At 39.7% G+C, this 15,396-nt stretch overlaps 1 protein-coding gene across 1 annotated transcript; it reads right to left on the minus strand.

Moving 5' to 3' along the window:
* Window positions 1–8,892: 8,892 nt before the first annotated feature.
* LOC126482013 (putative gustatory receptor 2a) lies at window positions 8,893–9,393 on the minus strand. Its single transcript, XM_050105981.1, has one exon. It carries the CDS (start codon window positions 9,391–9,393, stop codon window positions 8,893–8,895), a length of 501 nt encoding a protein of 166 aa, XP_049961938.1.
* Between the last annotated feature and the right edge of the window lie 6,003 nt (window positions 9,394–15,396).

Here is a 15,396-nt window from a genome sequence, read left to right on the forward strand (position 1 = left end):
AGCCAGACACAGAGAATAAAGTAAAAGGTCGCTATGTGCTGCCTTTTATCTGCCGTTTGATGTGTTTGCATGTACACATTTTCTTAGGCAAATAAATCTTGCAGGTCTGAAATGGTTGGATGTTCATTTTCCTATCCTTCCAGTTCCTGGCAGCGTTGAGAATTTCTACATGACCATTGCCAGGAACATTTTTATTTGCCTGTTTGTGAATTGTAGTATCGTTAAGACTCATAATGCGGATTCCACTTTATATTCGAGCCTGGCTGGTTGACGTCCATAATATACTATTTCACGTGTAGCTCAGCCTTACTGCGATAATTGTCAAATATCTTACAATCCTTCCGTCCACGGTTTACATCTGTAAAATTGTGAATGTGAGCGATGTGTATGCGGCATATCATGCCTTTGAATAGACTCAGATGCTTACACGGAAGAACAGAAATCAGACGCAAGTACTCACTGTAATAGTGGTATGTCTTGTGAATAATTTTGTTTGGCATGTTCTTGACATGACGTACCAGGACTTTGCAGCAACGCATACTGTGTGTATTAGTTGTTCTCACAATTGGATCTTTAGCGTTTCAAAGACATTGTGCTACCAGATGAGATACCCGAGGATACTTGATTTACATAGCACAGTATTGCTTACGAATGACAGTCCAGTACCTAGTGTTTATCTGTCACAAAGTCAAGTAAGAATCAGACCGTTTTAGCTCCTCGTTGTTTCTACATGGTCATGTCGCTACAGTTAGTTACGTTTTTAGTATTCATTTCTCGTAGCCGTAAGGACTAATTATTTAACTGAATATTCCTTGCTGCCTGTTAGAGCACTCTACATGCATGTGTTTGCACAAAGTGATGTTAGTGGATATGCTGCTGTTCAAACGATCCTATATAATACCAAATCTTTTATGATTATGGTATTAAGTAGTTTGGTTGACTGCTACCACTTCACTGATCGTACGTTTAGTAGTATATTCAGACTGCCAATTCTCGAGATTCAGCCTCTCCGTGGCATCTTGTTCCATGTCACATCGATTCAGGTATAGTATACTCAGACTGTCATTGGTTGTTTCGTATTAAAAACTTCAGTCTTGTTGTTCTTATAAATGCCATGTCTCTCTTGTTAAACATTTTAGCACCTCTGTACTTCCCAATGCCCTCAAATTAACCCCTAATGTGAAAACATTGTGTTCCCATTTTACATTTGCTTTCTGATGTTACTCCTCATTCCTCAGTAGTTTTACCAGATAATGGATAGTTTAGTTTAAATGTCACAAAAGAAAACATCAATATTACTCAACGCCTTTGGTTGCAAATCACATATGACTGCTCCACGGTCTTCTGTACACGACAAAAAAGTATTTAATTACTTAATTTGTCCACAAGAGAACAAATAATATAAAAAATGAATAACAAACATAATAATAGTTACATAACCCCTAATTTAAAAAATGCGCTGGTGCCACATGACTGATTTAAACAATGCCTTTTAGTACGGAGCCAGTGGACTGGAACAGTCCAAGGTTTATGTTTAGAGCACGGCCGACTTCTTCTAACGTTAACGTGAAGTCAAAGACGCCAGTTCTCGAGATTCAGCCTCTCCGTGGCATATTGTTCCATGTCACATCGATTCGGCCATAGTAAGACAAGCATTGTTGAAGGCAGACGACACCAGGCATCCAATACAGCTGAGAGATCATTCTAAGAAATATTCTGGAAATCTTACGTGCGAAACATTACAAAAACATGCTCTGCTAGGAGTACTTTTTTAAAGAATTCTGTAGCATACTTCGTACAGTTAGCAGTATTAGTAGTACTGACGTAGCAAAAAATAGCTCATTCGAAGCTCCTATCTCACACTGGCTATTTTCAGGTTGAAGTGTTCTTCCTAGAGTGAATTATTTGTAGCCCAGAACGATTACAGTATATGTACCTGAATGTATCATATCTCGAAAACTAAGAAACGTAGCTACTTACGGTAACATCATATTTTATCCTAAGCTTATCGTAAGCTGCAGTGCCGACTTTTGTTAGCGATTGTTAGAGTCTTATTCACCCCAATGGATCAAGGATCACAGGAGGCTTCTCCAATAATTGTTACAGGATTATTTTGTTTCTAGGCCTAAATACGTATGTTTGTCTACGACTGTCATTATTCTGGTATGTAATCGTCACCATCAGGGCAGACGCTAGGTCTCCTGAACTGGTACGTGTGTATGCAGACTTTATTCTACAATCTATCAATTGTAAACTACGCGGTAACTTTCTTTTCTAATTTAACAGTAGTTGCCGTGGAACAGACTTGTTCTATAGGCGTGTTAATGGATTATATTTATCTGTTATTTTCTACGAATTATATCAGTGTACCGTCCACTTCCTATTTTTATGATGAAAAATTACTTTGAGAAATGTTTCACTGAGGTAGTAGTGACCACAAAGTCTTAAGGTTACTAACTGGTAAAGTTAAATGGTACGTTATGCCTGCTGTGGGACTGAACAGGAAAGGGAACAGTAGAACAACCATAGACAACATCTTTGTTCGTTCCTCATTACTAGAAGGCCATTCTGTTAGCAAAAATGTGAATGGCCTTTCAGATCATGATGCACAAATTTTAACTCTAAAAGATTTTTGTGCTGCAACACGTGTTAAATATAGTCATCAGCTGTTTAGGAAAGCTGATCCAGTTGCTGTAGAGACCTTTGTAAACCTTTTCAAGGAACAAGAGTGGCAAGGTGTTAATAGCGCTGATACAGTAGACGATAAATATAATGCATTTCTCAAGACTTTTCTCGTGCTCTTTAAAAGTTGCTTTCCGTTAGAACGTTCAAAACAGGGTACTAGCACAAACAGGCAGCCTGGGTGGCTGACTAGAGGGATAAGAATATCTTGTAGAACAAAGTGGCAATTATATCAAAACGTTAGAAACAGTCAAAATCTAAATGCAGCAGCCCATTACAAACACTATTGTAAGGTGCTTAAAAATGTTATTAGGAAGGCAAAAAGTATGTGGTATGCAGATAGAATAGCTAAGTCTCAGGATAAAATTAAAACCATATGGTCAGTCGTAAAGGAAGTGGCTGGTCTGCAGAGACAAGTCGAGGATATAGAATCAGTGCGTAGTGGGAATGTCCGTGTTACTGATAAGTCGCATATATGTACAGTATTTAATAATCACTTTCTGAATATAGCAGGTGAACTAAATAGAAACCTAGTCCCAACAGGGAATCATATAGTGCTCTTAGAAAAAAGTGTTCCGAGACTGTTACCTGAAATGCTCCTCCATGATACTGACAAGAGAGAGTTTTGAGTTAATAATTAAATCACTAAAGACCAAGAACTCTCATGGATATGACGGGGTATCTAGCAGAATACTGAACTACTGTTCTATGTATGTTAGCCCAGTACTTAGCCATATCTGTAACTTTTCCTTTAGGAGTGGTCGGTTTCCTGACCGATTAAAGTACTCGGTAGTGAAGCCACTTTATAAAAAGGGAGACATTGATAATGTTGACAATTTTAGACCTATTTCTATGACATCGGTGTTTGCTAAAGTTATCGAGAAGGTTGTATATACAAGATTACTGGAGCATTTAAATTCACATAATTTGCTGTCAAACGTTCAGTTTGGTTTTAGAAATGGTTTAACAACTGAAAATGCTATATTCTCTTTTCTCTGTGAGGTTTTGGACGGATTAAATAAAAGGTTGCGAAAGCTAGGTGTTTTCTTTGATTTAACGAAGGCTTTTGACTGCGTTGACCACAAAATATTACTGCAGAAGTTGGACCATATGGAGTAAGGGGAGTAGCTTACAATTGGTTCGCCTTTTACTTTAAGAACAGAAAGCGGAAGGTAATTCTCCGCAATATTGAGAGTGGTAGTGATGTTCAGTCCCAATGGGGCACTGTAAAGTGGGGTGTTCGCCAAGGGTCGGCGCTGGGGCCACTGCTGTTTCTTATTTATATAAATGATATGCCTTCCAGTATTACAGGTGATTCAAAAATATTTCTGTTTGCTGATGACACCAGCTTGATAGTGAAGGATCTTGTGTGTAATATTGAAACAGTATCAAATAATGTACTTCATGAAATAAGTTTGTGGCTTGTGGAAAATAATTTGATGCTAATTCACAGTAAGACTCAGTTTTTACAGTTTCTAACTCACAGTTCAACAAGAACCGATATTTTGATCAGACAGAATGGGCATATTATAAGCGAGACGGAACAGTTCAAGTTCCTAGGCGTTCGGGTAGATAGTAAGCTGTTGTGGAAAACCCATGTCCAGGATCTTGTTCAGAAACTAAATGCTGCTTTATTTACCATTAGAACAGTATCTGAAATAAATGACACTTCAACACCAAAAGTAGTCTACTTCGCATATTTTCATACGCTTATGTCGTATGGTATTATTTTTAGGGGTAATTCTTCTGATTCAAAAAGGGTATTTTTGGCTCAAAAACGGGCTGTTCGAGCTATATGTGGTGTAAGTTCGAGAACCTCTTGTCGACCCCTATTCAATAGTCTGGGAATTTTGACATTGCCCTCACAGTATATATTTTCTTTAATGTCGTTTGTTGTTAGCAATATTAGCCTATTCCCAAGAGTTAGCAGCTTTCACTCAGTTAATACTAGGCAGAAATCCAATCTGCATGTGGAATGCACTTCCTTGACTCTTGTGCAGAAAGGAGTGCAGTATTCTACTGCATCCATTTTCAATAAGCTACCACAAGAACTCAAAAATCTTAGCAGTAGCGCAAACTCTGTTAAGTCTAAACTGAAGAGTTTCCTAATGGCTCACTCCATCTATTCTGTCGAGGAGCTCCTGGAAGAGCTAAAAAATTAAGCAAATTCCAGTGATACATTGTTGATTTTAAAGACTTACGACTTGTCACCTGAATATGTTTTTTTATATTCCATTTTATCTGTTTCTAATATCGTGTTATAATTTCATGGATTGACTCGTTCCATGACCATGGAGACTTCTCCTTAATTTGGTACCACGGAACAATAAATTAATAAATAAATAAAAAATAAACAACAGGATGCAGAACATTATTAGCACTTTTGCTGATGTGGCCACTATTTGCATCTAATTTTAGACAGTCCAGTGGAAATACATTTACACGTTCCAGCTCCATTTTAATAGTTACTTCATAAAATTATTTGGAATTATGACCATGTGGTGCCTTCCATACAAGTAATCATATTTTAGGGTCTCATACGGAACAAAAATATTTTACCTTGAAAGTTTATAGCTAACATAACTTTTTGCTTTATTTAATCCTTTACCTACAATTGGGCCTAAGAAGCCCGTCCGTGATGTTTAATATCTTCTTTGTTAGAGAATATACATTTTATTTTAATGAAATTTTATGACTTTTCCTGATTTATCAAGTTACTCATAATTTAGGGGGAAAAAAAGTTTACGTATAGCTTTGTGTTAAATCTTGGTGCACGTTTCCTCCTGTACGGGCCTCGCAGGCCCCTGTCGTTAAAGGAAATTTTTCAACAACTAGGTGTCTGTCTGTGCGGTGTCTGTTACGTCATATGCTACTACTGACTCGAGCTGTTATTCTTTCAGTGTACAACAGTCCTCCTTGTGCTAAGTACTGGTTTATTTTGGTGCATTGTTTCATAACAGTTGTCTGTTCTACAAACTGAAAATTTTACGGGGAAGAGGTGTATCAGATGAGGAGATAAGGGAATTGTTGGAGCAGTCTTTTGATTCTGAAAACCCACCTAGTAATGTGAATCCATCAGTGCTGATGATAAGGAGGTAGATGTCGCTGGAAACGCAGAACTACACGAAGATGATAATGAAGAATCCTTTTCCTAAGAGGGAGGAGAACGATTTAGTGCAAATTCTGTTGAGTGTGACCTATTGTTTTCTAATAATGGGAATGAAACACAGTCTACAGCTCCTCAAAGTGGAATTTCTGATAGGAAGAGCAAAATGGATGTATTGAAAGAAGACCAGGCATCAGGGTTTCGATTAGAAACTGTGATAATGAAGAATCTTGTTTCATCTTGTTCTTTTGTATAGCCCTGATTTACGAAGTGTGTATGTAGACCAACAAGGGAAGTCAAATCGTTTACGAGGACTTAATGGATATAGAAATCAAATATTTTCTTGGTGTTCTGATCATGAGTGGAGTATACAGGTCAAGAAAGGAAGATACCAGTCAGCTTTGGATGGTTGAGAATGGCCCACTATTGTTCAATGAAATTATGAGTCGCTACGGCGTCCATGTTATCCTAAGGGTGTTGCACTTTGATAATGCAGCAGCCCGACGTGAACAAAGGTCAAGTGACAAATTGGAACCAATCAGAGAAGTTTTTGAGTTGTGGGAAATTATCCTTAATGATGAATAGATGGTCACTTTTAGAGGGCGATGTCTCTTTCGACAACACATCCTATCAAAACCTGGTAAAGTTCTGGGAATTTGTGCAGTGCAACAAACTACTGTTGGAAGATGAAACTGTATCTGGGGAAGGAGGAAGAAACCAGGGCCGTTCTGCGACGCGGAGAGAATGTTGTGAGGACGCTGGCTATAGAACTTGGAAAGTCTGGGCCTAATATCACCTGTGATAACTTTTTTGCATCTCTCAATTTCGCTCGTTATTTGTTGTCAAAAGACCTGACACTAGTCGGTACTATCCGAAAGAAACAGAGCTGAAATGACTGCCTATTTTATTACACCTAAAGGACGTGAAGTATACTCTACATTATTTGGTTTCCAACCAGTTGTGATGACAGCTTCTTAGAAGAAAAACAAAGTTGTTACCGTCCTTAGCTCTCTTCATGACCAATCAACGGCGTCATTATCACAAGTAAAGAAACTTGAACTTGTAATGAAATACAGTGTTATAAAAAGCAGCGTTGACATCATAGACCTGAAGACGCTTTACTGCAGTGTGAAGCGAAAAACAAAGCACTGGCCTGGCCATTGGTGTTTTTCTTCAACGTGATCGACGTAAGTGTTTTGAATGCATACGTAATTTGGATGATACTGGCTACCAATAAAAAAATGAGACGTCGGACTTTCATCATCAATTTGGGATAGCGACTGGCAGAGGTAAAGAAGTCAATGAGTCCATCAGTAGCAGGCAGGGCAATGAATCCTCCAGCTAAGAAAAGCTGAAGAAGTGCATATTGTGCATAGAAAAGTCAAATTACCTGTTATAAGTACACCAAACCTGTATGCTCAGAACATTCTTCTATTGTCTGTAGACCCTGTACAAATTTGCAATAAGAATAAAAGCCACCAGTAAAAGTATAAAAATTGTAACAGCAAGCATAGAAATACTTGTTTTATAAAGAAAACCGCCTCTTCCTGCTGCCACTTAATTTATTTATCCCAGACTCGTTTCGCCTTTTTCTGATTCTAAGGCATCATCAGTGGGATCTATAACGATGCAGTATTGTTAGTTTTAGATTATTAAACAGTTCACGTCGCGATATTTTACGTGAAAAAGTAATTACTTACGATTTTCTGATCTTGGTTTCCTCTCACCTGGTCTGGAGGTCCAGAATTATGTGCCAGTGCGACCTCTAGACCAGATGAGAGGAAACGAAGATCAACTAATCGTAAGTAATTACTTTTTCACATAAAATATCGCGACGTGAACTGTTTAATAATCTAAAACTAACAATACTGCATCGTTATAGATCCCACTGATGATGCCTTAGAATCAGAAAAAGGCGAAACGTGTCTGGGATAAATAAATTAAGTGGCAGTAGGAAGAGGCGGTTTTATTTACTAAACATGCACATAAAATTGTTTTTTAATGTAAGCTTTAAATAAATAAAATTATTTTAAAATTAGTTATACCTCAAAAGTCGTTCTCATCATAAATACTCAAAATACTGTCAGTTTATGCCAATTTAAAGAACACGGGGCTGCGAGGTCCGACTGATAAGCAACACTATACAGATTTTCTGGTAAACAGAAGGTTAAGATCGTTTACTAAACAGCATGATCCGCACGCTACTACGAAGCATGAGCGCCCCTATTTGTGACATTAACACTTTTTATGGTAGGTATTCAGGTCCGGAATTATATAAACGTTTCTTATGTCTGAATATTCCTTTTTGTAGCATTTAGGTAGTGCCTGGTGAAAGAGACTTTATTGTCAGTTGCAGTTAGATGCAATGAGATCCGTATACCTTGCTTATTTTACATTGAAATATTTGTAGCGTAATTTTCAAAGAATACACATCACAAATGAAAGAAAGCTTTATTGTTTATACGGTGATCTACATCTGCGCACGTTTTAGTACTATCTATTAATTAACTGCTCTTATCTTTCAGAATAAAGTGCTGGAACCAAACTGTATTTAGCTCTATTTATCTATATCAACAATGAACATGTGATTAAAAATCAAATACCAGATTATGAGTAACATTTAACTTTTAAAATTTTTTCATCACTGTTAAACAAGTACTTTCTAAGTGTTTCGTAGTGTTTTTTAAGTTCGATACATTTGGTTTGTCATCTCTAAACATAACGGGAAAATATTAACAGTCATTCTACACTATATCTCTAATAATATTAAACTTGATACCCAGAAAAATATAAAATGTTTGCCTATTGTCATTCAATAATTATGAGTTAATCTCACTGACAGATATTCACACTGAAGTACTGTGAACATTGTATACATAAAACAAACAGATAAAACACATCTTCTTTGATTAATATAGTAGCATATGTGCATTAAGATGAAATTACAGTTGTTAGTAGCTAATCTGTAATAGTCGACGAAGAATCGTAAGACATTTAAATTTCATGGAATGAAGGAAATTTGGAACGGTAATGAGAACCGATAGCTGTATGGCAGAACTGTGTATGTGACAGTCCTCTCGGGTACGTGTAACTTTATTGCTTGGTTAACATCTACATTCAGCGGCACTGCCACTTTGCTGCTTGCTCGCGCCAGACAGTCCGAACTGGACGAGGATGACGACGTAGGTGGTGACGGTGGCTGTGAAGCTCCTCAGCAGAGACAGGTCGAGCGTGAAGAACCCCGCTGCACTGTAGCGCAGTCGACTGCGCGCCATCTGCTCTCCAAAGAGCTGCAGCTCGTCTGGACAGCCGCTTCTAGCAGGCAGCGGTAAGAGCAGAAGTTTCTGGACCAGCCGCTGTGTGCGGACGGTCTCTTGCACGACCATGTCGCTGCTGTAGGCTGTGGTGAGCAGACGCCCAACCATTAGTCCAGTCCACATAGAGAACATGATAATGACTTGACTGCTCGGTATTTCAGGCCACACCACCTTCAAATTTAAGAAGACGACAACATTGATATAAATGTACGTCACGATGCTCACGAAACAGCTGACCACTTCTACGAGATTTTGTATTCCGTAAGCTGCATTGACAGCTTTACTCATTTCAGCAAGGAGGCAATATATTTTGCGCAAATTTCGCAGCTGACTCGCGTCTTCCTCTGTCACCATTACTTGATTACAGCAGGGTACATCGTTTCTAGGTCCGTTCACAAGTCTTTGGGCTTCAGAGTGTAGTGACGCAAAAGTCTTCCTGACAAAAAGTTTATCCTCACACTGTAAATCTTTCTCTTCCGGAGTATTACTTAAGAGTTTCGAAATCTTCATGTCAAGATCTCCTTCTGCGTCTTCTGCAGAAAGGAAGAATAACTGCAAAATACACCTGTTCAGCCTTGCAAATCTAATTTTTAATGCCACATTGAGAAGGAAATATTGTAAAATAACGACGTTACTCGTGAAGTGCATGACAAAAACAGGCAACAGCAAAGAAAATTTCACAATAGATATCATGAGCCACGTAACATAAGTATAAAAGACCACTGAATAAAAGACGACTGCTACGACACCCCTTACCAAAAGAGTTGCGAGACGTAAGTATGCTGTTTCATCGTCTTCGTACAAAAATGCGTCAACTGAAATAAGTTTCTCGCAGAAACTTTCGACGTGTCTTTGTTTCAAAGTAGAGCTGCGAAGAATACACGTTAAAGCTGCAGCCGTCGCAAAGAAGATATTGCAGGCGTCCGAATACTTTGCGAGACTCTGTACAGTTATATAACTGTCTGGTAATCGCACCACAAGAGCGTAAAGGGCAGAGGAAAGGGTTAGTAGAGCGAGCAGAAAACAATACAATCTCGCCTTAACTGTAACAGTTATTTTTCCACGCTTCTCGTCAAATGAAACTGGACATGTACCAAATACTTTACACATGAAGAAGAAGTACTGAATTTCTCCATAACGCTTCCATAATCCGTCCATTGTTACAGATAAACCGTACTCAAGTTGACCAGCTCGTGGAGTGTGACTTCTTCGTAGGTCAAGTCGAGGACGTTACCCACTGTAATTATCGTGATTAAAATTCATCGATTCGCTCGCAGCCATTGCTAACCCTCCAAATAAGATTAATTGACTTGTTTATTTCTTGAAATTTTTTTTCTAAGAGGTCTTCAAGATAATTATCTTTTTGTCAGAAGCTGTTTGCTCGCACAGCCGCTCAGCTAGCAATATCGTTGCTATTACTCTGTCTCTTGTGTAGTCTAAAACAAATTGGTAGGTAATGTATTACCTTGCAAGGAACAGGAAATCAATGTAGTAATTCAGTTAAGGAAGTAATTAAATTTCTTGTGTAGTGTTGTCACGTATCCTGACATTCCTGTGCTCTTAATTTCTGGAAGTTTCCATCAATGCAATACATACCACAGAGAGTCAGACACAATGGGAGGAAACGCAGTTACAGTTGAGAAGATGGGATGAGAGATGTTAATAGAATTTCTATAATATTTAGGAGAGATGATTTTGCAACAGAATCTGATGAGTTGCTGTTTCAAAAAGCTAGACGTCAGTGAAGTCTGATCGTAATATGTTCTTAGTAGTGTAGCAATGCCGGGTCTGAGACAGTCTGCACTGTTGCGAGATTCCCCCCTTCCATTATGACATAACCAGTGCACAGTTACCAGTTTTCTCCTCTCCCCTACACTTCTGATATAGGACAATTGCCCTGCATATAAAACGGTGGGAAATTTAAGAACAGGTGGGAAATTCAAAACAGCCAACATTTCCCCCCTCTCCTACGATGTTATGGTGGAAGGAGGGCTGTTGACCCATTATGAAAAACGATGGGGAGTTCAAAAAATTCCAGATGGGCTACCCAAGCACGACTCACTCCCTGTCCTATTACTTCTGCCAGTACCTCGTCTCCTACTTTCCAAACTTTACAGAAGCTCTCCTGCGAAACCTTGCAGAACTAGCACTCCTGAAAGAAAGGATTATGCGGAGACATGGCTTAGCCACAGCCTGGGGGATGTTTCCAGAATAAGATTTTCACTCTGCAGTGGAGTGTGCGCTGATATGAAAGTTCCTGGCTGATTAAAACTGTGTGCCAGACTGATACTCGAACTCGGGACCATTGCCTTTCGCAGGGAAGTGCTCTATCATCTGAGCTACCCAAGCACGACTCAAGCACGTACCAGGGGCAGTGAAGAAACAGCCATGTAGACAAGGTCCTGAGTGCAAAATACACCACATAAGACACCACTCATCACAGTGCGGGAAGCCACCACTCCCTGCCCCTCACCAGCTCTGCTGTGGCGTCAATGGCCCAACATCCCTCAGGTAACTGGTTGAAGGTTGTGGCAATAAACATCTATGCAGCCACAGGCCCGGCCAGGGTACTCACACTGGGGCAACACAGTCATCTCCTAGCCCACATTCTGAACCGAATTACAAGGTAACTGCACCTCCCTGCCCCTCCGTGCAGCCAGCAGCAGCAGTATCATCGTCAACTAGTTGTAGTAATAGTGGTAATAATCCTGTGGCTAGCTGCAGTTCCCTACTCTGTTCATTTAGTGATAATAATAGACATCAGATTAGTAGCACCATATCGAGTTAGAATACTCGATTAATGCAGACGCCCTTGAGGAGTAAATCTCGTTCACTAGGATGGAGTATCCAGCAGGAGGGTACCGTGACGCTGTAGGTTTCCTAAGAGGATGCCTTCCTGTTCTGAAAACGGATTCTTCAAGGTTATTAATGATATGTAGTGTCCCACAATTATATGCAGTGCTGTGCTGTGCATCAGACTGTCACACCCCCAAACAGTTATACTGGACTGGTTTCCCAAGATGGACATTAGACAGTTAGCTAAGGTACTCCGCCGAATACTACACCTTGATATCCACACATATGACTATGATCCAGTAAACTGAGATTTCAGCTATGACAAGCTTCCTAAAGATACAGCAGATAAAAATGCATGTGTTAATGTCAAAAATAAAACCGACAAGGCTTGTTTTGCATGGTCAGTCCTGGATTTACTCTAAAGATTAGCAGCATACATCTCGATATGACATAGGTATCGACCTTCGTAAGTGTTATAACTTTGATGGTATCAAGTTCCCCTTCAAGATCCAGGACAAACCTAAATTTTAGGTGCAGAATACTGGAATACTGGTTCATGGTTGTGGGCTAGAGAAATGCAAGTCAGATGAGCAGAACAAGCGTACAGTCGTCAGACCTTTCCATTTCTCAAAATTTGCTAGTGAGCATAACAAGCACATGAACATGCTGCTATTCTCAGATAAGGAAAATAAGGAGAAAGACAATTATCATTACTGCTGGATCAGGTACATGTCCTGACTCATTTTCTCCCAAATTAGCAATCACAGGTGTAAGAAGCATATTTGCTTAAGGTGTCTCAATGCCATATCCCCAGACAAGATAAACAAAGCACCTAGAAGGTGGCACTTACGAGGACCCAGTACGTGTTATATTGATAAAATTTAAGAAAGCTCGCCGTTAGGAGCGTTGCTCTTTTGTGGTGTATACTGACTTTAAATGCCTCCTCGCTCCTGTAACCCACTGTGAAGGTGACCCTGCAGCCTCACATACTACCTTCACAAAAAACATGCACCAGCATACTACGCTGCATCTTCCTATGATTTGAGCCTTAAATGATACAGATCTTATGTATGGAATAATCCTGGCTTTCGTTGAGCTTGAAAAACTTTCATCGGAGGTCGATAACCTTTACAGCGACAATGTTCCCATGACCAGATCGAAGGAGAGTGAAGATTTGGACAATCACTTAGTTGACTGCCATATTTGTGGGTTACCATTAGATAGAAAAGTAGAAACTCCTCATAAGGACCACTGTCAACTTACGTGAAATTTCTGTGGCGCAGCTCACAATACATGCAACGTGAAGTATCAATTGCCGCGACACACACATGTTTTCCCTCATAATTTAAACGCGTCTGACGCCCACTTTCTTATATAACACTTGGCTGACTTCGGCTGGGCGAAAAATCAGGTTAGTGTACTGCCTGAGAGTGTTGAGAAATATATTTCATTCTCCAAGGGAATGACACCAAGAATTATGCTCCGATCCCTTGACTTACTACGTTTCAGGCAGCATCATTCCCGAAACTTGTTGAAACTCTACCTCTGAAGGATATGCACAACACTTGAGCTGCAACTCAGAGAGAAAAAGTTTAAACTCGTGTCTAAGTAGTGGGTTTTCCCATACTATATGTGGAGAGTATGGCAAAAATCAACAAAACCACTTTACCTGCTGTACTGTGTTCTCCACCAACCTTACAGGCGATGCCATAACAAATGCAGAGTGTGAGCATGCAGTGAATGTTTCTGTAGGAATTTAACACTTGCGTTTTGGGAGGGTACATACAGCTTTACATAGACACAGATGTGCACCTGCTTGCAGATGTTTTCGAGAGATTCCAGAGTGTATGCATGACCACATGACCACATATTCTCTGTATCTCACCTTTTATTGCACAGAACCTGGGTTACTATGCTCAAGAAAACAAAGCACAGCATTGAACTATTGACCAATGGTGATATGGTTCTTTTCTTTGAGGAAGGGGGGGGGGGATCCGTGAGGGCTTTGTCAGTATGTCCATAGACACCCCAAGGCAAATAACCCACATGTGAGTGAGAGGTTCCATGCATTTCTTGATTAATGTTATATCATGTACTTGGATGTCAGTAACATATACCGGCACCCCATGAAACAATCACTGCTGATTGGGGATTTCCTATGGGGGCTTGGAGAAAAATGCAAGGGATTGGGTGGAAAAATCGAGGGCATGGAGGCTGATCCTGATGTGGCATATGTGATGGAGGCAGAACACACATACCCTATTAGTCTGCATAACGTGCATGCTGATTTGCCACTGTATCCAGACCAAATAGTTCCATAAGGAGGCTCCACTCCAAAACTGATGACAACACAGGAATAAGTAGAGATGCATTATTCACTGTCGTAATCTCCAGAAGTGTCTCATATTGGGGATGAGATTGGTTACAATCGCTCCTTCGAGCAACCCCCTTGGCTGAACGATTATATTGATCTGAATATGACACTGAGGGCTTCCATGACCTGTTACTTTGTGAAAGATGTTTTAAATTAGTCAGTATTTCCATTTTCTGCACAACAATTGAGAATTGGAGGGAATATCTTGAAATTTTGCATTTCCAGACCAAATTTTAAATGGGTCACAATATTCAATGAGAGCTTTGTTGCTGAGGAGATGGCGAAGGTTGCAGTAGAGTTTACAAAACCCATCTATGTTGGGTTGTGCTTCGTATACCTATCCCAACACCACATGTACTGCCGTCATATGAATTTACAAAGCCTCATTTCACTGATCCTAAATTACTTTATATGGATACAGATAGTTTCATCTATTGGAGAACGACTGCAATCCACATGGCGCATTGAGATACCACAGTGAATGACTGAACACATCTTTATACACCTCTGATAATCCATATGGTATTGTTCCACAGAATGAGACAGTTACTGGCTTAATGAAAGTCGAGGTGAATGGGTCATCGATTGTGGATTTTATAGGTCTACAAGCAAAAATGTTGGAAGATGCCACCCAGAAGCGAGCTGAGAGTGTGTGTCGTGCAGCATTGAGAACCCTCTCTATTGAAGACTATTTGCGATGTCTGTACAGTGACATTCACGGTGCTCTGCCACAGCTGCAGCATATGGTGCTGCAAAGTAGTATTTGATGAAGAGGACACAAGGTGAAAAATGTACTGCAATCTAAAGTTGGCCTGTCACCTCAAGACGATAAACGGACCACTTGTGACAGTGGGACTGAAACTCTCCCATACTCACTTTTGAGAGAGGGGGGGGGGGTGGGGGGACTCTGATTGAGTGAGAGTGAGAGAAAGAGACTGGGAGTAAATGGTACAGAATAATATGACCCTTTTATCGTAGTGTAACTAATTGTGTCTTCATGTGTGCTTTGTGTAAATATTTATTTATTTATGGATATTATATGTGTGATGAATGTGTACTGTGTACACTTGAAAATATATATACATGTATACCTTGTAAAAAGATATCTGCACACCATGTTT

This window comes from Schistocerca serialis, chromosome 5, assembly GCF_023864345.2.
Source record: "Schistocerca serialis cubense isolate TAMUIC-IGC-003099 chromosome 5, iqSchSeri2.2, whole genome shotgun sequence".
Lineage (NCBI taxonomy): Eukaryota > Metazoa > Arthropoda > Insecta > Orthoptera > Acrididae > Schistocerca > Schistocerca serialis.

What these genes read in the sequence shown, in the direction of transcription:
- LOC126482013 (XM_050105981.1), bottom strand. Translation starts at nt 9,393, where the DNA reads ATGAGTAAAGCTGTCAATGCAGCTTACGGAATACAAAATCTCGTAGAA.